Here is a 22,585-nt window from a genome sequence, read left to right on the forward strand (position 1 = left end):
GGACTTAGTCGCATAGGCTGGCGAACCCCTGAGCTAGGGAGCCTATTGCCCCTGGGGCAGGCATTGCTTGTGGAAGGCTAACTGAACAGTGGGGACGGAGGTCTGGATGTGCACGCTGGAGACCCGAGATGGTCCTTCACATTTGGTGCGTGTGGGAAGCACATGGGGGCACAACAGGTGAAGTTGCTGGGAAGTTGGGCTCGGGACTGCGGAGGCCATTAGGGCCTTTACCAGGAGTGGCCTGGAGTGTGATCCTGGCCCCGCGGATCTCCGACGGGGTGCGGGTCTCGCTTTGTCTCTAATGTCCCGCTGCCCTGGCGGCGGGAATTCCCGCAAGGCGCGCGGCGTCCGGGCCTGGCCCTGGGGCGGGGCGGGGCGCAAAGCGAAGCCGCCAGGCCCCCCTAAGTTCCAGCCGGAGTTGCGGCGGCCGGCACAGTCTGAGCGGCGCTGGGCGGCGAGTTTGTCAACAATCGCCTTGCCTTCGGCTGCCTGACCCGTAGGCGCCGCCCCCGCCGCCTCTGCCCATTGGTTACGATGAGGAGCGACTGTGCGCGGGCCAATGGGGAGCACTGGCAGCCGGCGCCAGGGGCGCAGGGCTGGCGGTGCCCGCGTTGCGGCGGGAGCTGAGCGCGAGGGGCGGAGCGGGAGGAGGCGGAGGATGATCCCGGCGGTGGCCGGTGCAGCGCGGGCCAGAGGCGCGGGGCGCGAAACCTTGGGCTCCCCGGCGGAGCGTGGCGGAGAGCGGACGGGCAGGCGCGGGGCCCTGGAGCCCAGGACCCGGCTTTGTTTCCCTTGCTTCCTCGGTGGCGACGTGCAGGGGTCGTCCGATCGGCGCAACACGCCGCGCTCGGAAGGGAAGGGACGGACGTGAGTCTCGGCGTGGTGGCCCGGGGAGGGAAAGAGTCAGCCTAGCGCCGGCTATTGCCAAGAGCACGCAGCTAGGTGTGGAACTTTCAAAGGGCTGTCTCTAAAGGCCCCCATTTGGAAGTGTGCACATTCCGGCAAGGTTGCACCCGAGAGAAGTGGTTTAGTGTTTGGGGTGGCGCGCAGGGCAGGCAGCAGGAGGGACCTTGCGGCCGAGGGCGCTCGACCCGGGCGGAGCTGCGCTCGGAGTTACAAACTCTATTGTGACGCACTTACTACGACTGACGGCCGCTGCCAAACCTTCTCCAGACTTGCTGCCCTCAGCATTTTCGGCAAACAATGGGGCCGGAGCAGGGAAGGCGGCCAGCCGCTTGCAATCTCTGCATCTGCGCCCGCTCCCGTGCTCCAGCGCCGCATCTGAGCCCGGGAAATGAGAGCCCGCTGGGATTTTCAGACTTGATTCAAGTTTGTCCTGAAGGAAAAGCACGAAATGTAGACTTCCCACGAGCTGCTTCTCCTAAAACTGTGTGCTTGTGTATGTGCGAGAGCGCACCGACTGACTCTACAAGCTATGGAGTTGATACTTTGTTTTGTTTGGTAGTCTGATTTAGTTTCACCCTGCATCAAAATAAACACACCTTCGTTATTTTGGGTGCACTTTTGATCTTACTTGGAAGACAGTCAGAAAAGTAAACAGCATAACAAAGAATTTGAGGTTGACTCTAGAATTCTTAACCTGTGGATGAAATGATTTTAAAACTTAATTTGCTGAAAATAATCATGTTATTGTTTCTCTCCCCTCCGGTTTCCTTGCAGAAAAAAAGACCAAATGGCCAAGCAACCTTCTGATGTAAGTTCTGAGTGTGACAGAGAAGGTGGACAATTGCAGCCTGCTGAGAGGCCTCCCCAGCTCAGGCCTGGGGCCCCTACCTCCCTACAGACAGAATCGCAAGGTAATCCCGACGTCGAAGGGGACCGCTGCCCCCACGGCAGCCCTCAGGGCCCGCTGGCCCCACCGGCCAGCCCTGGCCCTTTCGCTACCAGATCCCCACTTTTCATCTTTGTGAGAAGATCTTCTCTGCTGTCCCGGTCCTCCAGTGGGTATTTCTCTTTTGACACAGACAGGAGCCCGGCACCCATGAGTTGTGACAAGTCAACACAAACCCCAAGTCCTCCCTGCCAGGCCTTCAACCATTATCTCAGTGCGATGGGTAAGCTATAGCTGGGTAAGAGGCAGTTGGCGCGTGCTTGTTGGAATATCTGTTTCAAGACTGTGGGGAGCATTTAAAGCCTCATAGAATCGCTCAAGTGGCTCATTTTGTATTTTGATGGAAACAAGATGTATGGAGATCTCAACAATTTTTTTTTTTTTTAACTTGTAAAGTTTGTGTCATGAATTTATGGATGGACAGACACCAACTTTGAGCTGCAAAGTTTGAATCTGTGGCCTTCTAGCCAAAGCTTATAACTATGGTGCGGTTAGTTTTAACCACTAAGCTTGGTGTTAATGCCATTGTGTTGGAAAGAAACACGGTCAGATATATATAATGGTTTAAGAGCCACTGGGCATGTAAAGAAAGTGATGGACAGCTTGATCATTTCTGAAGACAGTCTCTGCAATGGTGAAGTGTGTTCTCGGCAGAACCAACATAGAACCCTGAAGAGGAATTTATGCCCCGGTTCTCCTTTAAGCTCATTTTTGCTTCAAGGGAGTGGGTTTGATATGGATGGATGAGATGATTACCTGGTAGATTTTATTTCAGGAGCTAAAGTCAGTGGTTGAATCTCTTAAAATCTCTATTCTTAGGTTTGAGATTTCATGCATGAAATTACATTTGATCAAACTCGTCCACTTCCCCAACTTCTCCCCTTAACACCTCCCAGATCAGTTGGAGAATCTTAACCAGGAGTGGCAGAAAAATCTCATGGTAATGCCTAGTACAACTGATAGGGAAACAGCTGACGGGGGCAGTGGCATTTTGGAAAGCATTAAAGTTGCCCCTGATTATGTCCAGGGAGACAGGAGTTCTTACAGTACAAGTGTTTCTGCATCACGTCATAACCAGGCATGGAGGTTTTGAAGTCAGCTATCTCAACCTTTAAACATTGACAACTACTTGAGATCCTTTAGTCTCTGTCATTAGGCAGACTGAGACATCTGTAGTCTTGATTCTTAAGACCTCTTAGCTTGTGCCTCAGGCTATGCAGGATTCTCTTGCACCCCAGGGAAGAGATGGCTCCCCCTGTTGCCTCTCCACCAAAAGAGAAACTGTATCTTTTGATCCTTATCATCCACAACCAAGTTTGGTATGTGTCCAACTAGCCAGGCTTGTAGATGACATATAGGAACTTTCTCGTGGTGTCAGAACATTTCCTAGATGAACCCTTCCAAGGACTGTTGGGCCCTCCTAACCGAAAGGAGCTGGAAGTCTGTGTCTACTACTATTTTAGCTGTAGCTTACAGAAGAGCTTCTGAGCAGGGCTCTTGCTACTGTTTTACCACGAAGTGCACCCAGTGTAAGCATACTTCTACAGCATGCATCGAGTTAACAAAGCTCACTGGTAGAAGTGCTTAGAAACCTGTGCATTTTAAAAACCCTCTGGAAGCTATTAGAGTCTTAATACTGTGAGTTTTGGTAATGGTCTCTGCAGGTGGTGGGATAATCTGGGGGAAATATTTTCTCTTTTCCTGTTAACTAGGAGTAGTGGATAGCTTGGTATTTTTTAATGGGAAGAGAGCCTCCGTTGTTTTGTTTTGGGTCCTATACCACTTAGGAAGCTAATTTCAGTGTAATTCGCCACAATTCGAGTTGACTGATGCAGAGCTTTAAAAGATCACAGTCTGAGTTCTTGGGCAGAGTTAACGGTCATACCTGCGAAGCGTTCACTACCTTCCAGTAGATTGGGAGATGCTAGCTTAAAGGTTAATGCATGCGTGTAAACAGCAAGTGACTGGGGTTTGTGTAAAGTTAATGCACCAAAGTAGGTTTGTAAGAGTAAGTTCTTCAGAGATTTGCTTGAGGGGAGGGTATGTTCAGTTGGGACGGGGCAGAAATTACTAACAGGATACGAGGATTTAACCAGATGTGAGGTTATTAAATACACTCAGTTTCTGTCTCTGACCACCCTCCCTATCTTACTTCTGCCTGTAGACTACTTAGGCTCAGCTAAGAGGTGATCTCTTTATCTTTTGGACTTGTTTAATAATTTTTACTCAACCATTAAGATCTTCAATGCTGCTTTTGATAAGTTATTGCAAAATCCATTTTTCACAAAGGAGCCTTTATGGTTGGTATGAACCATTGGCTGCATGGGGTCCAGCTTAGGCCAAGGGCTCCTCTTCTCCACTGGCAAGTTGTGGTAGGAGACAGGGTGTGTCTGAAAAAAGCCATGTCCCCCTCTCCACTGATGTGTTGAGATTGTACCTAAAGCTTTCCCCATGGAGGCCAATTCTCCTACAGGGCTGAACCCTAAGTACTTGTCTATCTTTACTGGGAAAGAAAGGGTCTCTTTGGAGTTACATGGCAAGCAGATACTATATTAGAGATGTCAGCAGAGCTTCCTCCATACCTCATTGTTTTGAAAACATCCTGCGTGAACATTTTGTTTACTGTTTGGACGTCAGTGTGGCGAAACTATCATTTTGCTATTAGCCTCCATATACTCTGGGAGGACTGACTTCCCAAACCATTTCTTTGCGAACGACAGATTATCTTTCCCCCACCCCCACCGGCTGCCTTTTCTAGTGTTTTATGCTACACATGTCTTTCACGACAACTGATCCTCAGTCTGAAGGGTAGTCAGTGTAAACCTGAAAATGCAAAGCAGGTGAATACTGATGGTAAGGACTCTTCGGTGTTTGTGAATGCCGTCAAGGGCTGGCGTAGCAGAATCTCATCATCTCTACACCCGACGCCACCTATGCGATGGCCCCCCTGCTTTAGATTGAGAGCTTCCTGTGGAAGGCAGGACATCCTGCAGAGGCCAGTGTGTGGTTAACAGAAGACATTGGAACCCGTGGAGCTCTATCTGTGAGCCTGTCCACGGAGTTGTGTTTTGTTCTTACAGTGTTGGGAATGGAACTCCGCTCCCACATACAGCACATATCTGTGGTGGCACGGGAGGTGTCCTCTGACCTCCGAGGATGTGCCCCTCTTATAGATAGACACAGGAACAATGCAAGCATATTTACATGAGGAGATGAACCAATTTCTTGGGTCATCCCCATAGACACTCTGGTCATCTGCACATAGGGGACGGCTCGTTTCTTTTTCTTGCGTTATTGCACTGTCTAGAGCTTTGTAATCTTGTTGGATAGAAGTGATAAAGGAAGTCCCAAGGATCGTCAGCTTTCTGTCTAAAGAGTAATTAGATTAGCTATAGGTATTTGGGGATACTTGTTAATAAAGATTAGGAAATTTTAACCAAGCTCCTAAGTTCTGGAGAATTTTCAGAGTTAGGTTTTAATGAAGTGTTTGTGCGGTGATTCTGTTAGCATGGTGTAGTACAGTGTTTAAATACTGTTAAATGCCTTTATATGCCCGGGATAAATTCTATTTTGGCAAAACATAAGTGTGTACAATGCCGGACTGAATTGAATATTTTATTATTATTTTTACGCCTTGAAAGGTGTCTGTTAATGCTTTCTGCTTTCTCTATCAAGACCTGAATGAGTTGAGAAATAATCCCCCTCTTGTATTTCCAAAAGCAACTATGAAAAGCAGTATTAAGTTTTGAGAATTTTTTTTTTTTTGAGACAGGGCCTCATATAGTCCAGGGTGACTTCAAACTGTGTAGACAAAGATGTGATTGGTGCTTGATCTTCAGATTCTCTCGACTCCGGCTACCAGGTGCTGAGATTACAGACATGTACCACTATGCCTCTTCCAGACAGAGACTTGACACTCAGCCTGAAGTGTCTCCTGGTGATATCAGAGCGCCCTCTTCCCTGGTTGGGGGTGGGGAGAGCTGGAAGATATCTCTCCAATGGCCATGCCTTAAACTGAATGGGCTCCCGTTGCTACAGTCGGTTTCTATATTAGGACATCCTTTCCCTGAGCCCCTTGGTGGGAACTAACAGTTGTCGGTGAATTCTCTCTCTTTCAATCTGTTGGGACGTCCCGGGTAGAGGCTTCTGGAGCAAACAGCCTAGGCTCTGTGAAGGCAGTGAGACTAGGTAACGGCCCCAGTGTCTGGTGCCGAGAGCCCAGAAGCCCTCCACTTCTATTTTCCTGTGCTCTCCTAACAATGTTAGGGCTCTCTTATATTCAAAGAGGAAGGCCTGGCTATGGAGATGCCCTCCCTTGGGGGAAACAGGTCTGTATCTTTTAGCTAGGTTTTTTTGTTGGCGGTTTTTTCTATTCTGTTTAGGGTGTTGTGCCAATTCCAGGCTACGTAGCTCAGTGGTAGCTCACAACTCCAGAGATTGAGAATCTAAGGTCAAGGTAGATTTGATGTCTGAAAAGTCGCTTGGCTCAACAGCAGCATCCCCAAGGTGCCATCACTGGGAGAGCAAAGGCGATGGTGTCTCTAAAGTCACTTGCCACACCCAGAAGACCCCACATTTTAATACTGACCCTTTAGTGGCTATGGAACATCAGTTTAGATTAACGTTCCCATGATGGGCTTTGGCCACAGAGAACTCAGGGTTTTAGAGGTCACCTCTCTTGTTTGTGTTGTGCTATTGTCTACATGGACTAGCATTAGAAAGAAATCTGAGAGTGGTGGTACACACCTTTAATCCCAGGAGGAAGAAGCAGGTGGACCTCTGCATTTGAGGCCAGCCTGCTCTACAGAGAGAGTTCTTGGACAACCAGGACTATATACACAGAAACCCTATCTCTCAAAAAAAGACGTTAGAGATTTAGCCACAGTCCTCTTTTTAATAACCACAGTGTCATTGCTCTTACTTGCCCTGTGTGACAGTGGCCTAGCCTCAGGCTGATCTCTGTTGCTTCCTATATGTGTGGATAACCAGGTCTTATTTCAAAATAGGTAATGCCCCTTGGGACATTTATTAAAGGTGCTGGTGGAGAAAGATGGCAGGGTATCTGTCAGTACAGCCAGTGCTGGCTGTGTACGGAGAGTGGTGGGGGGTGAGAATGAATCTAAAATAACAGTGACAGCCTGAGGAACATGCCCTGGCATGTTCTTTTAAAAGATGACAGAATTGTTAATGGCAAGTTTGGTTTTAAAGAAGTTCCTGGCTGGACCTAAAAGGAAGAAGAAACGGTGCCTAAATAACTGTAAGTGGAGTAGATGCAGATGTGTGACTTTCCACTACTGGAAGAAATAAAATAGAAACAGCACCTGGACAAATAGAATAGTGTCTACTGCACACTTGGCTCTGTAACCTTTGCTTCAGGGATTTGCAACAGTGTGTCACCGGGTATGCATGTCTTGCTTGTGTGAGTAGCACTCACTGGCTGTTACACTCTTGTCCCTGGTGAAGCAGCACCTAGCTGTAGCCTGTACTGGAGGTCTTCCAGGGACACGATACCCTTATTGACTCCTTTGAGGGCTCCCTGTGTATACTGTCAGAATAAAACACCTCCAGCCCATGGAACCCTGTCAGCTGCCTGCCTTGGTGACCTCTCTGCAGCCTTGTACAATAACTCAGAAATGTCTGGGCAGGACCTTGGCTGCTCCTCTGCTGACTGGAAGACCGAAACATGTCTGGCAAGTCTGTTTGAGTCGTCCATCCAGTGAAAACTTGCATCCTCTAAGTGCTGGAGGAGTTTGAGAGTAACCCAGCAGACAGGAATCACCTAGTAGGAACTCAACACGTCTCCTTGCCTCCCAGGAAGTGTCTCAGATGATTGTAGACAAGGCTGATGTGCAGTGTTTTCTACTGACATCTGTGGAAAAGACCAGCCCTTCCAGAACCTCCTCACGGGGAAGCATGCGGTAGTGGAAATGTCACTGTATGTAATTCAGAACCCCTCTGATTCCAGAGTAAACAAGCAAAAGGAAAATATTTTCTAGAAACTCACTTGAGTGGGTGGGGAGTTTGAACCTGCTGCCGGTGGACCTGAACATCACCGTGAGAGGAACCTTGGCTTTTTTGGCAAACCTTTGGACCGTGGAGGGACATCTGGAAACCCTACCCACACCGGCTCTGCCTGCCTTGGGGCTGAGCCTAGGCCACCTGCTGGAGACGGACCATTTGTGGCAGAAATTTGACTAGAGTTCAGAAATGTGTATTTTGAAAAGAACAGTCTCAAGATAGAGGCGGAGAACCACTTTCCCCTGCGGGTCAGTGTTCTGGAACAGCTTTTCAGAACAAGGGGTACACTTCTTATCACTGGAAGGCCCGTTGTCTGAACAGTCAAGACTTTAAAAGGTGCTTCCTTCCCCTGTAACTTGCAAAGTGATGAGCTATCCTTAGCTTAGTGTTGGTATAGGAAGTTCCAACCCCTTCCAGGGGAGGTTTTCCTGTGCTGGAAGATGCCCAGCATTCACATAAGACAGCATCTACTTCATGGCAAGCTGCACCTAGGTCTATGAGGCCTCTTTTCCGTGAGTGTTACTTAGGATGACTCTTCAAGTCCCTGGTGTCTTGTGGGAAGCCCTGACTTCACTTTGCTTTCTCTAACCCTGACTTTTCCCCCAAACCAGCACCCCATGTTTCCCAGGAGAGCTATGGCCTGCCCCCCCCACACCCGTGATGTTGATGATAAAGGAATGCTGGCTCCTCCCATTGTTGCTTTGGGCCACTACCAGTGGGACAAGAGACGGCAACACTCATCTTTTCTTTGAGCCCATGTCCTTCTGGCTAGTGTATGTTATGGGACTCACGGTTGATGCCAGCCCAATTAGAGGCACAGCTCGTGTGCGTGTACATTCGCACATGCATGGAGTGTTTGGTTTTCTGTCTTTTCTTCATGTAAAAGCCAGGGAGTAGGTTGTCTAATGATGAAACTTTGCCTTGTGGTCACTGGTGCCGCTGCCTGGCCCTCTGCACACTATGGTCTACTTGGTTTGATTGGGCTTAGCTCTGAGGAATGAAAGCAGGTTTGAAGCGGAAACTGAAAAACAATGAAAACCGTTTTAGCTCAGGATGAGTATCCATGTAAAGTTGAAAGAGGTTGAATAGTGAGTAAGTTTTTCAGCTGCCAACTGTCTTGAGTCCCACCCTAGCCTCTCAGAATAGACTATACTTTCAGGTACAGAGTGTAATTTCCCATTCTTAGTCCTAAAACATCTAAATATAAGGAATTTGGGAATAAATGAGAAGCTTGAGAGTTTTAAACAATTTGTTGTTGTTGTTGTTGGTGGTGGTGGTGGTGGTGTGTGTGTGTGTGTGTGTGTGTGTGTGTGTGTGTGTGTGTGTGCCTGCTGTGCGCCTGCTTGTATAAAGTGCCCAAGGAAGCCAGAAGAGAGCACTGGATCCCCAGAAATGGCAGGCACGGACAGCTGTGAGCTGCCTGACTGATGTGCATTCTGGGAACTCAACCTGGGCCCTCTGGAAGTCAGAGCAGCAAGTGCTCCTAGCCAATGAACTGTCTCTGTCCAGCCACTTAAAACGGAAAAGGACCTGTTTGACCTTTGGGAATACTGTGTATGACAGAGTGTGTTAACTGTTATGTTCCTATGCCAGAACTGTGCTAGAGAAAATGCAAGGGAGTTTCTTGGGGCTCGGTGGGATAACACTTGTCAATGTGTCCAAGGCTCTGGATTTTACCCCCTACCCCACAAATAGTGAGGTTCGTTTCTTGTTGGCTTCTTTTGGATCCTTGAGAAATTTCTTAGCACAAAACAGTGATGATGAATTAGGAATATGACGTTAATATGTCTATGTGAGAACTCAAACCTTGGTTTAACTTAAGCTAGTGTGTAGATCCTGAACCCGTCGAAGCAGCTCAGTGACTTAAGGAAAAGGGTGGCTATTCAGGAAGAACCAGTGATGTCCTATATGATGTGCAGCTCCGTGGCCTCGGTCTCCCACTTACACCTGGGCTTTAGCTTTGTGGGTTCTCAGCTGAAAGCCTGGCCCAGACAATGTAAGTGCTAAGGGTTAACTTTGTGTCCACCCGCTTCCTGTGATGAATGAAGTCTAGTGGTGGAAAGTTTTAGCCTGTGACCCCATGGAGCCCCGTTATCATGAAAGGCAACCGAAGCTCTCACCTGACTTAGGAGTGTGTGGAGGCCACTCCTGTGGTCGGAGCACAAGAGAGCAACTCTCCAGTGTCCCGATCACACTGGGGATTTTTCCAGAATGTCTTTGAGCTGTCTTGCTTGGGTCTTGTGCAAAAAGCTGCCAGCGGCTGTGTCTGCCCTGTCTTTATGGGCAAGTGGAGAGGCATGTCAGGGACTTGCACAGATGAGGGGACTGTCACCATAAACTCAGAGTGATGACAGCCGTTTTCCATGTATGTCTTCCTGCACCTGCGGTCACCATAGGTAGCATTTGTAATCAGAACGAACCTCTTAAGGTATAAACTTCCCTCTTTGATCTTTATTTCAGTCTGCTGTTTTCCGACTGAGAAGTCACCTGTGTGGGGGCGGGGCATGGAGCACAGTTATGTTACGTTTGTACAGTTTGGCCTGTTTCTCTGCAACCTCACTCTGACTAGCGTCACTTGAAGTTGGCCCGTCAGGTCAGCGGTGAAGGAAATTGGCTCTCACCTCTCTGACTAATAATTTTATACTCCCTCCGTCACCACAAGAATTGGCACACGTTCTTTGACAGCAGCGTTTAATTCTTTCTACCTTGTCGTCGTCGTCGTCATTGTTTGTGGTTACAGGGCTGGCTGTGTCTCTTCTTGGAGAGATGTCACCTTCAGCCTGGATGTGTCTAATATGCTTTTGGGGTTGTCTGGGGAAGAGTCTCAAAGCCCAGCTGAGACAGACATTTCAACCATTCACTGTCCAAGCACAATGATTGTCTTTGCAATTATGCAAATCAGCGTCTGGGATTGAGGTAGAAGAGCTTATTCTCTTCCTACAAGATGGGTATAAAGGAAGCAGCTGCCTGTGTGTGTAAGTGGGAAGTTTTCGTTGTCTCTGTCCTCACGGCGAGTTACCCGCGACGACCGCACATCTGTGTTGAATTACTGCTTCAGTTTGTATATGACTATTATAAATGCTAAGTTTGTAACTAAGGCTTTCATTAGGAAAAAAAAAAAGAGCTACGGGGTGACTTGCAGATGCTGGTTTTGCCCTTGTGTTAGCCGGTGTCCTGGTCTCTGTTGTCACCGGGATAAAAACATGTTTGAAGCCTTACATGAATTTAGGGAGAAACTATTATGGCTTGTTTTCTGCCACTGGTTTTAAGTTACATACAGGAAGCTGTAGTTAAAACTCTGAAAACCCAGGAGGTCTTTATTTCATATTGTGAATCACCCTTGGCCAAATACGATTTTTGTCTAGAAGTGATTTATAGTTACCAAAAAGTAGTAACTTCCGGATTTTACGTTATTTCTTTAAGTGAGTTGATGTATATAGGGTGGATATTTATCTTGGGGTTAGACTTTTACATAGGTAACTCAGGTTAGCCTCAAACACACCCTGTAGTCCAGGCTTTCCTAATGTTTGGGGTTGTCTGTGTGAGCTACCAGCTAGGATCTCAACCCCAGGCGGCACTCAGGCCGGTGGACAGGTCTCCATCCTACCACTGAGCTGTCTCCAGTCCGGCCATCCTTGTGGTACAGGGGGTGGAACCGAGGGTTTTATGCTCACTAGATTAGGAGTTTTCCCCCTGTGCTACATCTCCAGTCCTTGTGTTTAAGGTCCCTACATGGGTCTTTTGATTAATGAAGTAAATCGTGACATGTGCTATCTGAATAGGACAAAATATTGGTTTTAGGTTTTTGTACTAAATCAAGTACAGGGTTGGACTTCGTTCGACCCCAGTGTATTGAGTTGTGACGTTATTTTTGCTTATTCAAGTAAGGTGCACAGTCGGATCCCTGTAACCTTCTGAACATAAACAATAGCTGTGAGCAGAGATGGAGCTCTCCAGAGACTGTGTCCAAAGACACAGGAGCGTCCTGCCATGACCACCGAGTGGGAAATGCTGCCACATGTAAAGTCAGGAGCTCAGTATGAGAGGAGGCACCAATCTTAACGGTGGTACGAACCTCCCAGGGCGTGTTGATGAGACGAACTGGCTTAGCATCAGGTTTGGGAAGTGTGGCAGCTTTGTTTATTAAAAAGAGAGGTAATATGCCGGACGAGACCGAGTCCAGTGATTCAGGGCACTGGCTGCTCTTGCAGAGGACCTGGAGTTTAGTTCCCAGTACCCATGTTGTGGCTCCCAAATCAGCCAGCTGCAGTTCCAGAACGTTCGATGCCCGTTTTTCTCTACCACATGCACATGGTGCACCGACAGCCAATCAGACGTTTCTTATGTATACACACCCATGTGCATAAAATAAAAATCAGTAAAATCCATAATAATAGCAAAAGAGGTGGTGGTTGAGAGGGATTATTATCGGTTGTCTTATAGCCCTAGGGGTAGAGAATCATGATCGAGGGGGAGGATTAGGAGGGAGGATTTCAGTTCCCCAAAGAGCTCTGTGGTGCTTTGGGAACAAGACATCTGACCCTGGAAGTTAGCAAAAAAGCCAAGAAAACAGGTAGCCGGTCAGCAACAGGCCCCCAGCCCTGCCTCCCACCCGTGCTTCTCCTGGGACTGAGATGTCTCTGCACGTGGGCCCTTCCGACATAGCCTCCCTGGTTTATAAATCTCTTAGTGTGTTAGGGAGACAGCTCAGATGGAAGTGATAAGGAGGCCTTCTGACGAGCAATGGAATGAACGGAAGGCCCTGGATCTTAGTTGCCTCTCGGTTTGAACTTTGTTGTACGAAACAGACCTTGGTGAATACTGGTTTCCACATCTCTGTCCAGCTTCAGCCTCTGGGACTAGGGTTTGCAAGCCGTCCGGCTGGAAAGGGATGAAAGCGGCCGCCTACGACCTATTAGCTCAGGGGTACAGGACGGCAGCTGGGAGGATACGCCGGAAGAGCGAGTGGAAAAGCTCTGGCTTTGGGTCGCGCACTTCATTATTGAGCATTTTATTCTAGCAGCTGTTTCTAAGGCGCCGGCTTGAATTCATGTGACAACTCAGGCTTGACATAAATGTGCACCAGAGGAAAACAGAATGAGGCAAACTTGAGCTCTTAGGCTGCCGCATGCTGTTTATTTTTGTGTCTTTCCCTTCTTTACTTTTATTTGTATGTTATTTGTATGTGTACCTGTTTGTGGTATGGTATATGTGTGTCGTGTGTGTGTGTGTGTGTGTGTGTGTGTGTGTGTGTGTGTGTGTGTGTGTGTGTAAGTTGACATGCAGATGTTGCAGAGACCAGAGGTGTTGAGTGTTTTTCTCAATTCATCTGAGCCTTAGACCTTGAAACAGGGATGTCTCACTAACCTGAAGGTCACAGATTCCACTAGGCTGGTTAGCCAGTGAGCCCTGGAGAATCCTCCTGTCTCCACCTCCCCATCCTGGGTGCTAAGGATCTAGCCTCGCCTGCACATCAGCCATTTAACTGACCGTGGCCTCTTCCCGTAGACCTCTGCATTTTTATTTCTGATAGCTTTCATTTTCATTGAGTGGGACTGCTGAATTTGTCTATCAAGAAATACAATGATGTGGGGGAGAGACTGACTGGTTTCTGGGTATTTCTGAGTACACTTTTTTAAAGGAGCTTTTGGTGACAGTGTGCGTGTGTCCCCTCACTGTGGTGGCAACAGTGATCTCATTGCCTTTGGCTGACTGGGAAGAGACAGGACAACTTGGCCCCTTTAAGGTGGCTTTGAAAGCTGCCTGAGCACACTAGCTGGTTGCTTCATTCCTTCTGTGGGTATGTCTAAATAGAGATTATTTCTGGAGATATTTAAGTAAGCAGATTATTGTATTAAACCAGCATCCCAGGATTTTTTTTTTTTTTTTTTTTGCCCCACTGAACACTGAACATCAAAGTGGTCGCTTGTAGGCATTTGCCCACCCACCCCACCATATTTGAAGTATTTATTTGGGAATTATTTTGTAGCTGGTATGAGTCCACAAGGAAGTGGTTCTTTGTAGGGACCTTTATAGATGTGGGTGGTCCCCTCAGCTTCCTCGGGGACAGAGATAGACAGCCCTGAGGTAGTTTCTTTCTTCATACAGACCATGGAGTGATTGCTCTTGACTGTCGGTGTGTTGTGTTGTGCTGTGTGTTTGAAACAATCAACAGTTCGATGTCACACATTCCATGTCTACTTGAACATCAGGAAATCCTTTCTCTGCTCTGAGTTGAATATTTATTTGGTTTAATTCATGCCGGTTACTTCCACATCTACTCTTTGGGGATCGCTGACCATCTAGGTTTCAATATTCTCCTGCAGATTTTGAATTGGCTCCTGTTACTGCTGCACTTTCTGCCTCCTAGCTGCCCCCTAGTTGTGGAGACTGAGCTAGCCCCCTCCCAGACTGAGACTGCAAGTCAGTGTGCTAGGATTTGTGCTCGCATTGTTTCACTGTGCTGTTTGCAGGCAAGGACACTGGCAGGATGGCTGGGAATGTCACAATGTGACCATGATGCTTTGAATCTATTGCTGCTCACTGCAACAAAGTCTCAGCTCGCTCACAACCACTTCCCGGTGACATTAATAGCTTTGCAGATACCTTGTATTACCTCATGGTTTGGAAAACTGTTAGCCAAGTAGGTGACCCACATCTTGCATCTCTGAGGTCCTTTGGCATCAGGAATGTCCTCCTTCCCTCCCCCCCCACCCACCCCCCCCCCCCCCGCTCCTGCACTGAAAAATGAATTGGTTTGGTGCCATCGGAAATCATGTTACTGATACAAGTTTTGAAGTCTGAACTCAGTGGGCAAGGACACTTGGCAAAGCTGCATGTGTCTGACCAGCGCATAAGAAAGTTTTGATAATGACATTTGTTAATAGTGAGGAGGAAGAAACGTGGGACTGGGAAGTCCCCTCTGGTGCAGTCTAGTGGCCTGCAGGGTTGGAGCCTTGCTGCAAGTCATAGTGTCACAATGTGTCTGTGGTCTCAAGCACTCTGCTTCATCTGCTTGGGGTATGTGTGTGTATACATGTGTGTGGGTGCACACACACTCATGCCAAGGTCAGGGAATGAAATGTTTCTTACATACTGAAACTACGTTCTGAAGCGAAAAGCTGGACTGAAGAGTTTCCCCCTTTGAAGGACTTTTAGGTGTGTGCAGGATTTCCTCATTGGTTTAAAAGCTTTGCTCACCTGCTTAGAAAAGCTGTTGTGGACAGCTTTCTCGTGCACACTTAGGGTTCTCGGGCTCATCACTAGGAACAGAATAAAACATTTGTTTTAAGGTGGTTCTTGACCATCAGAAAGACTGCGTTACCTTTTTGGCGGGCTGACTGGGGTGGGGGGAGGTAAGTGGGTGCATGCAGGACAGAGTGACAGGAGTCAGGAAGGTGGGGCGGCCTGGTTTCAGAACATTGTGTCCCCAGCCCCCACGGGCTCCAGGCGCACCTTCAGAAGATGGACAGCTGGGATGCCTGTAGACTGAGGTCGTCTGTGCTTGGGGTGGCTGTGAAAGGAGACCAAGTCACGTGGTGTTGGGAGTGACAGTCTCACTGTAGAGGACCTCATGCTTTGCTCTGCTTGTTCACACATGGGACAGGACCAGTTATTGCGCTCACTAGCATTAGACTGTTTGGGGACTCAGTGGAAAGCTTCCTGACACCCCATCCCTGTACCCCCAAAGAAAATAGTTTGTCACCCGAGAAATAATGTTTGAAGATTTCATTCAAACAGTGTGCCATACAAGTTACAACCTGTATCCCTTAAGTAACAGAGGAAGAGGACGCCTTATAAAATACCCTCATTAGAATTTTTATTGTATAAACTTAGTGTATGGTGGCTGAAGGGAGATGGCTCCCTGGCTAAGAACACTTGGTACAAAATCATGAAGACTGGAGTTCGGATCCCAGTGCCCCAAGTACTAATCCAGGCATCTGCCCACGTACCTGTGACTGCAGCTCAGAGTACAGGCAGAAGCAGGATTGATGAGGTCGATGCTGACTTTAGCATAATGGAGGAAAATGTGAGCCCTGGGGTCAGAGAGAGACCCTGCCTCAAAAAGTATTAGGCAGAGAGCGATGGAGAATGACAGTCGCTCACTCTTCTGGACTTTACACACACCAACGGAAACACATTGCACATAGCCAAACATGCCGATCTTTTGAAAGTGTACAGTTAATCGTAGTGTATAACTTGGTGCATAACTACTGTGTGCATATCACCTGTACCCTGTGGAGTAGGTACTAGTCTTAATTTTCAGTTTAAATCAGAGAAATAGTATTTGGACCTAAAAATTAAAAAAAAAAAAAAAAAAAAAACAAGCAAGAGGGTCAGAGAGATGGCTCAGAGGTTAAGAGCACCGGCTGTTCTTGAAGAAGACTTAGGTTTGATTTCCAGCATCCACATGGCATGCACGTAAGTCTATGCAGGCAAAATAACTATATATACAAAAATTTATTTTTAATTAAAACACAACTATCCTGGAGCCCGTGGCTCTCCTTTCCTATCATACATACTAGAGGCCTTGGGACCTCTAATATTACAGAGAGAAATAAATATTCTTGATCCTTAAGAATAAAACACCAGCCAGGTATGATGGTGTGTACCTTTAATCCCAGCACCCAGGAGGTGAGGGCAGGTAGGGCTAAGTTTGAGGCCAACTTAATCTTTATAGCTAGTTCCAGCTCAGCCAGGGACTGGGCAGAATGTTAAGAGTATCTCAAAATATAGCAGCCTCCTCTGCAAGTCGTGTTTATACTGGATAATACTGTTCTGTAACAGCTTTTAAAAATTACACCTAAGTACAGCTGGCGGCCTCTTGGTAACCCAGAGCTATTGCCAGACAATTACAGTTTAGGCTAAGCCTGATCGTTACATTATCTTGGGTTAATAGACTGTCCTGACACCACCAACACAGACCAGGGCCGCAGGCTTAGCACTGTTTCTGGACCTCTGTTCAGTGTTTTTTAAGATCTGGTTTGTGGACCTTAGCTCACCTCCATCCCTCCCACCCTAAGCCTCCTCCTGAGCTGCGGAGATCTGTTTATATCTGTGTACCTACTTGTACTAACAGCCATTAAACTTTTTTTTTTTAAAATGGGAGAAACAGGCTGTCTGCTTATCTCCCCAAACAACAGGGCATTTATCTCCAAACAAGTTGAGTTTGGCCACCAGAGATCCATAGCTGCTGGCAGCCGGTGTGCTTGCTAAGTGCTAGTTTTGATAAGTCAAGTTGTGACCCAGGATAGCTCCTTCAGCGGTGTTTGGAGTTTGGAGTTCCCAGCCAAGCGTGAGTCAAAGCACCTTGTGAAGTGGACATGTGAGGGATAGGTTAGCCAGAATGAAGAAGGACTCTTACAGTGTGGAGGGCATAATGGAATAGGCACTGTTTTGTGTAACAATGACAGAAGATGGTGATGCTTATTAAAGCACAATTTTCTCTGTACATGAAGAACAACGTAGCTCCAGACATGAGATGCGTAGGAAAGGCCAAGCTGCCACAAAAGAGTGTCCGATCAATAAAACGGAGTAGAGCCATCCCCAAATGTCCCTTGCCAGCAACGAAGATTGGGCAGCCCAAAGAAGACAAGCTTCCTCAGAGCTCAGAATGGGTTGCTGAGAGCAAAAGCAATTCTCTACTGAAGGTTTCCTTTTTTTTTTGTAAACAGACCGCAAAAGTGTCAGCCATGCGGTAAGTATCCGAGTCCAGGCAGCAGAGACACACCTGTAATCCCAGCACTTGCAAAGTGGAAGCGAAGCATCAGGAGCTCAGTGTCAGCCTGGGCTACATAGCAAATAGGAGGCCAACCTGGGCTACACTAAACCTTGTCTCAGAGAAGGTAGAGGCCGGGGGGTGGGGGAGGTAGAAATGTGTAGCCTGTACTTTTCTTCAAGAACTTTGGCTCTGTGGACCTCATTCTCTCCTAGAACACGGCTTCACAGACATTTGTTGAGTATGTCGCTGAATCTTGTCAGACTGTAAACAATGGGTAAGTCAGTCAGCGACTTGGGTCAGGCCATCAGCTTTGATCCACTTTTTCACCCATTGTCTTTTAGTATTTGGCTTTTCTTTGCTTCCAACCCCAGAGGTGAAGTTAGATGTCTCTCTTCGGTGTGTTTGGGGGAGAAATAGTGAACTGTGAAGGTGGGAAAATTGGGTGATGGGACTTGTCATGGTGGTGTGGTACCTCCCTGGCCTGCTCAGCTGTGTAAATAATGGGTGTGCACCCCCGTAAGGACAGAACAGAAGGGTCCCCTAAGAGAATGCTTGACGGTCCGTACTGTACAACCACTAGTCATGACCCGACTGGTACATGCTTGTCATCCAGCATGTAGGACGGCGAGACAGGAGGGTTGAGAGAGGCCTGGGCTATACACAGCGAGGTGGCGATTTGCCAGGAGCTGAGAACCCAGGAAGAGACATGGGACTGAGGGCTTGCTTCACCTGGTGTGGTGTCAAACTTTGTTTCGTTTTGTTTTGTTTTTACCAGTTATTTAAACTTAATAGTGATACATAGGAAAAGTACGGCCTTTTGTGACTGGATGTGACTGCCTGCTCTGATTTAGCCTAAAATTTTAATTCCTCCATGAGACCCTCTGTCTCCACTAATCCTTCCTGTGGCAACGTCCCCTCTGGTACTCAGAGAGTAGGGAGCTTTAATGGAGCATAGATCTCCCCCTCACTGAGGCCTTAGGGTATATCTACTTCTTTTGTTCTTGATATTGTTTTTTTCCCTCCCCTCCCTCTCCTTTTCCCCTCCCCGCCCCTCCTCTCTCAATGTAGCCCTTAATCAGGGAAGATGTGACAAGCATTTTGAAAAGAATTGGCTAAGTCTTGAAGTGTTCACTCGTATATACTTAAGTATCGTTGTGGGTCTGCAGTTTATGAATTTTTTTTTTTTTTACAAATTAAAAAAAAACAGCAAGATTTAATGTTTTTATAAACAATAGGTTTTTTTTTCTACTTTGCTGAATGAGGAATTTAGTTTTAAGTTTCTTGTGTGCTCTCAAACTGAGAGAAGTAAATGGAAGCCCAGGGTGTGTCATTAAGCAATGTGCTCTTGCAGTGTATAGCATTAACTTCCATAGTCATGGTTTGGTGTGGGGGCGGGGAATGGGAGGACAGGATCTTACTAGACCAGGCTGGCCTCAGGCTCCCAGATACACCTGCCTCTTATCACCTGCCCCGATCCAATCTTTTTCCCTCCTCAAAAATACCTTTACTCCCGAACCCAAAACGTTTCTTCCCTGCGTGTGATATTTGCAGACATGAGTATCTCTTCGTTGACTTAGTTAATATTCAGTCAGACCCTGCAGTCATGCTCCCATTTGGATGAGCTCTGGGCCTGTGGACATCCACTTTCCAGGCATCTCAGATTTCTCCTTACTCTGATTTGGAAGGGACAAACATTTCATCAGGTTTGAATTTTTTTCCTAGGAATTTATACCTTGTTCTAAGACCAAAAGTGGGTATTTCCCTGAGAAATTAAAATTTCTTGTTCTCTGATTTTTTGTGTGTGTGTGTGTATTTTTTTTCTAGTGTAGTTCTAGGAATGAACCTTAGGAGCTCATGCAAACTGTCTTCACACATACACACAATATAATAATAATACTTAAATGAAGAAATCAGTGAGAGTCAGTTTTGCTCTCGGCAGGTGGGTTCTGGGGATCAGACTCAGAGTTGTCAGGCTTGGCAGCAAGCGCCTTACCTACTAAGCCTTTGCACCCGTCCCCGCTGTGTTTCTTCAGTGATCTTCACTGAAATATGAGTATGTGCGGCTGGGCCAGGGTCTCCAATTCTTGACGTCACTCTTGTTACCTCGTACATGCTGACTGCCGGTTCTCTTTTGTCTGGCCCATCGGCTTGGCACAAACTAGAGTCGTCTAGCAAGAGGGGATCTTAATTGAGGAATGTCCTCCATCAGGTTGCCTGTAGGTAAATCTGTGGGGGTGTTTCCTTGGTAAAGGATGGCTGTGAAAAGGCTGAGCTCACTGCAGGCCACTGGGGCAGGCGGTCCTGGGTTGTATAGGAAAGCAAGCTGAGCAAACAGACTATGACAAGCCAGACAGTCAGCGGCGGTCCTGCCTACTGCCTCTTGTATCTCCTTGTTCCTGCATCCCTTGTGTGTCCTACCTGACATCTCATAGACGATGGACTGTGATCACCTGTGTGAGCCAAATAATCTCCTTCTCCTTAAGTTGATCTCGTTTAGTGCTTTATCACAGCCACAGGACATAGCTAACTAGGGCAGCTCCTAAAATTACACTGCTTTTCACAGTTCTGAACACAGGGTTGAGCGTCCCCGAGGCCAGGGAGCTTCCAGAAGACAAGAGTGTATGAGGTTGGCGTGTTCCTGGAAACTGGCGTGTGATGTTCTAAGTGCTGCGGACCTTGGCATGATGTCTGCTTTTTTTGTTCCCACACAGCTTCCATAAGGCAGTCTCAGGAGGAACCTGAAGATATGCGCCCAGAGATCCGGATTGCACAGGAACTGCGGCGGATCGGGGACGAGTTCAACGAAACGTACACAAGGAGGGTAAGGACTTCTTCCCATCCCCATAGCAAATGGGCCTGAGGAGACATGGCCTACTTCCAGACCTTACGTTATCTCTCTCCCAACTTCTGCTCCTGATGCATCTAAGGGTTTGGCTTTAACTAAGGCACAATGTGAGGTTGCAAGAGGTGTTTTATGTGCAAGAGATCCCAACATATTAGTGCTTAAAAATTTCTTTAAAAGGTTACTTATACACATGAAATAGTTCCATGTAAATATGGGCACATGGTCTTCAGTTCGTGTAAGGTGTTTCTCTGCGGAGGCAGAGCCATTAGATTCTGTGGTCTCTTAGCTGGGGCTCGCAGCCAGGTTTGGTTATTGAACTGTGTTTAGGAGACCAGTCAGTAATCAACAGCCTGTGATGTGAACCTAGTAATGCCTAGATAACGGTAGCTGGCTGTCCCATACATATCTCAGGTGTATTCTTGATTTAGATAATAACGTCAACAACGGGTTCGGCATCTTCAGAAGCTGTGTGTTTAAAGACAATTTTGATGCCTTCCCGATGGGATGAAGACATTTGTCTGTTTGAGGTCCTGCTTCCTGTGAAAGACTTTTGAGGTACAGGACTGTTGTGAGTGGGTGACCAGTTAACAAGCGGAGATAACGGACTCCTTTTCAAATTCATTCAAATGTAACCTCTCCTCTCTCAGGAGGGATGCCAGTCATGGCATCCTGAGATGTTTCTGTCTTTACAAAGACATCTCCTATGCAGCCACCAGGCTAAAGTAAGTGGGTGTCCCCCCACGAACTGCTCGAGGAGTCTTGTTCCTTTTGGAGTAGCAAATCTATCAGGGAGTCCTGGATCCCGAGAACGATCTCAGCTTTTCTGTAGGGCGTGTTGGGGGACATGTGTGTGTGCTATCGTCCCGATTCTGTCCTACGTGGGACCTGTCGTGTTGATGAGGAGAATGAGGAATTTTTTTGTGAAACTGATTTCACAAAATTTTTCAGGCTTGGCCTCCTCCCCCTGATGTGAACCACTTCACAGATTATAAATTCCTTCTTAGTCTAGGTCCAAAATGACAGGGTTTATTTGTTTGTTGTTTGTGTGGGTTTTTTATTGTTGTTGGGTTGTTTTTTTTTGCAAGGTTGGTTAATTTTATAATTCACCGCTAAATCTACTAATCCATCTGCCTCGGTTTCTTTAAAGAGATTTTAGTGCTTCTATTGGTGACCGAGCTGGTTGACTGTATGATGTCATAGTCTGTTTGGGAACCTGGTCCTTCTGTTGAGGGCAGGAGTTGGGGACATGTGACTGTTGAAGAAAGTAAGGGGCTACATTTGAGTCTTGGGCTGGAGTTGAGGCCAGAGTCCAGGAGGATATGGCATTTTTGATGAACGTGGAGAGGTGTAAGTGTAGGCATGAACTGGCTGAGATGCTGTGTCTGTCTTAGAACACTGTAAATGCCCTCAGGACTGGACCTGGTGGGTTGGGTATGCCTCAGGAGGGACGCAGCTGTGGGCAGGTCTTTGTACTGTTGGGACTTGTACACTGAGGTGAGCTGGCACAACACCCCACTCCGGTTGTATCAAAGCCTTTGTCTGCAGAACCAGGCGTGTTGATGGAAATTTTGTACACGTTTCATTTAAACCATAAGGTAAGGACAGAGGACTAGGAGGGATTCCCAGTGGGAATGATGGCTAGCGCAGCTCCCTGGGGACTGTGAGGAATGATGAGGAGTGGCTAGAAAGAGTGTAGACACATTCTATGGCTGGCCCTCGGGACGGGTTTCTTGGTGATGAGCGATTCAAGTTCCGTGCAGATGAAATAATGGACTGCCCCAGGTTCATTAACTCAGCTTGCCTTATGAAGGATGGGCTGTATGTGGTCTGCCTCCTGATTTCTTCTGGACCTTATTTGATAGTTTTGAGCTTACGCATGCATTTTGTGATGGTCATATCAGTTTTTTGTCTTTTGGTTTTTTTCTTTTTTTTTAAATGAGAAGCTACATCGTTATCTCCCATCCAATACAATAAATGAAAATAAATACCGTACTAGTTTTCAAGATTATATACTTTATTTTGTATTTTTTATTCTCCCTTTCTCTCTCTCTCTCTCTCTCTCTCTCTCTCTCTCTCTCTGTCTGTGTGTGTGTGTGTGTGTGTGTACATTTGCAGGCTACTGTGCATGCTTAGAGGTCAGAGAATAACT

At 47.1% G+C, this 22,585-nt stretch overlaps 1 protein-coding gene across 4 annotated transcripts in view; it reads left to right on the forward strand.

The window, feature by feature from the left end:
• Positions 1-22,585, forward strand: part of BCL2L11 (BCL2 like 11) — a 32,240-nt gene that overhangs the window by 920 nt on the left and 8,735 nt on the right. The window contains exons 2-4 of one of the 4 annotated variants that reach the window (XM_080931682.1): positions 1,681-1,817; positions 1,986-2,075; positions 20,303-20,412. In XM_080931682.1, the coding sequence (XP_080787808.1) occupies positions 1,694-1,817; positions 1,986-2,075; positions 20,303-20,412 (324 nt within the window). In that variant the 5' untranslated portion in view covers positions 1,681-1,693. Of the gene's footprint in view, positions 1-1,680; positions 2,091-20,302; positions 20,414-22,585 lie in introns of those variants that run through there. The other 3 variants (XM_080931681.1, XM_080931684.1, XM_080931683.1) reach the window with 3 other exon arrangements.

Source organism: Micromys minutus (genome assembly GCF_963924665.1).
Source record: "Micromys minutus genome assembly, chromosome: 17".
In the NCBI taxonomy this organism is placed as follows: Eukaryota; Metazoa; Chordata; class Mammalia; order Rodentia; family Muridae; genus Micromys; species Micromys minutus.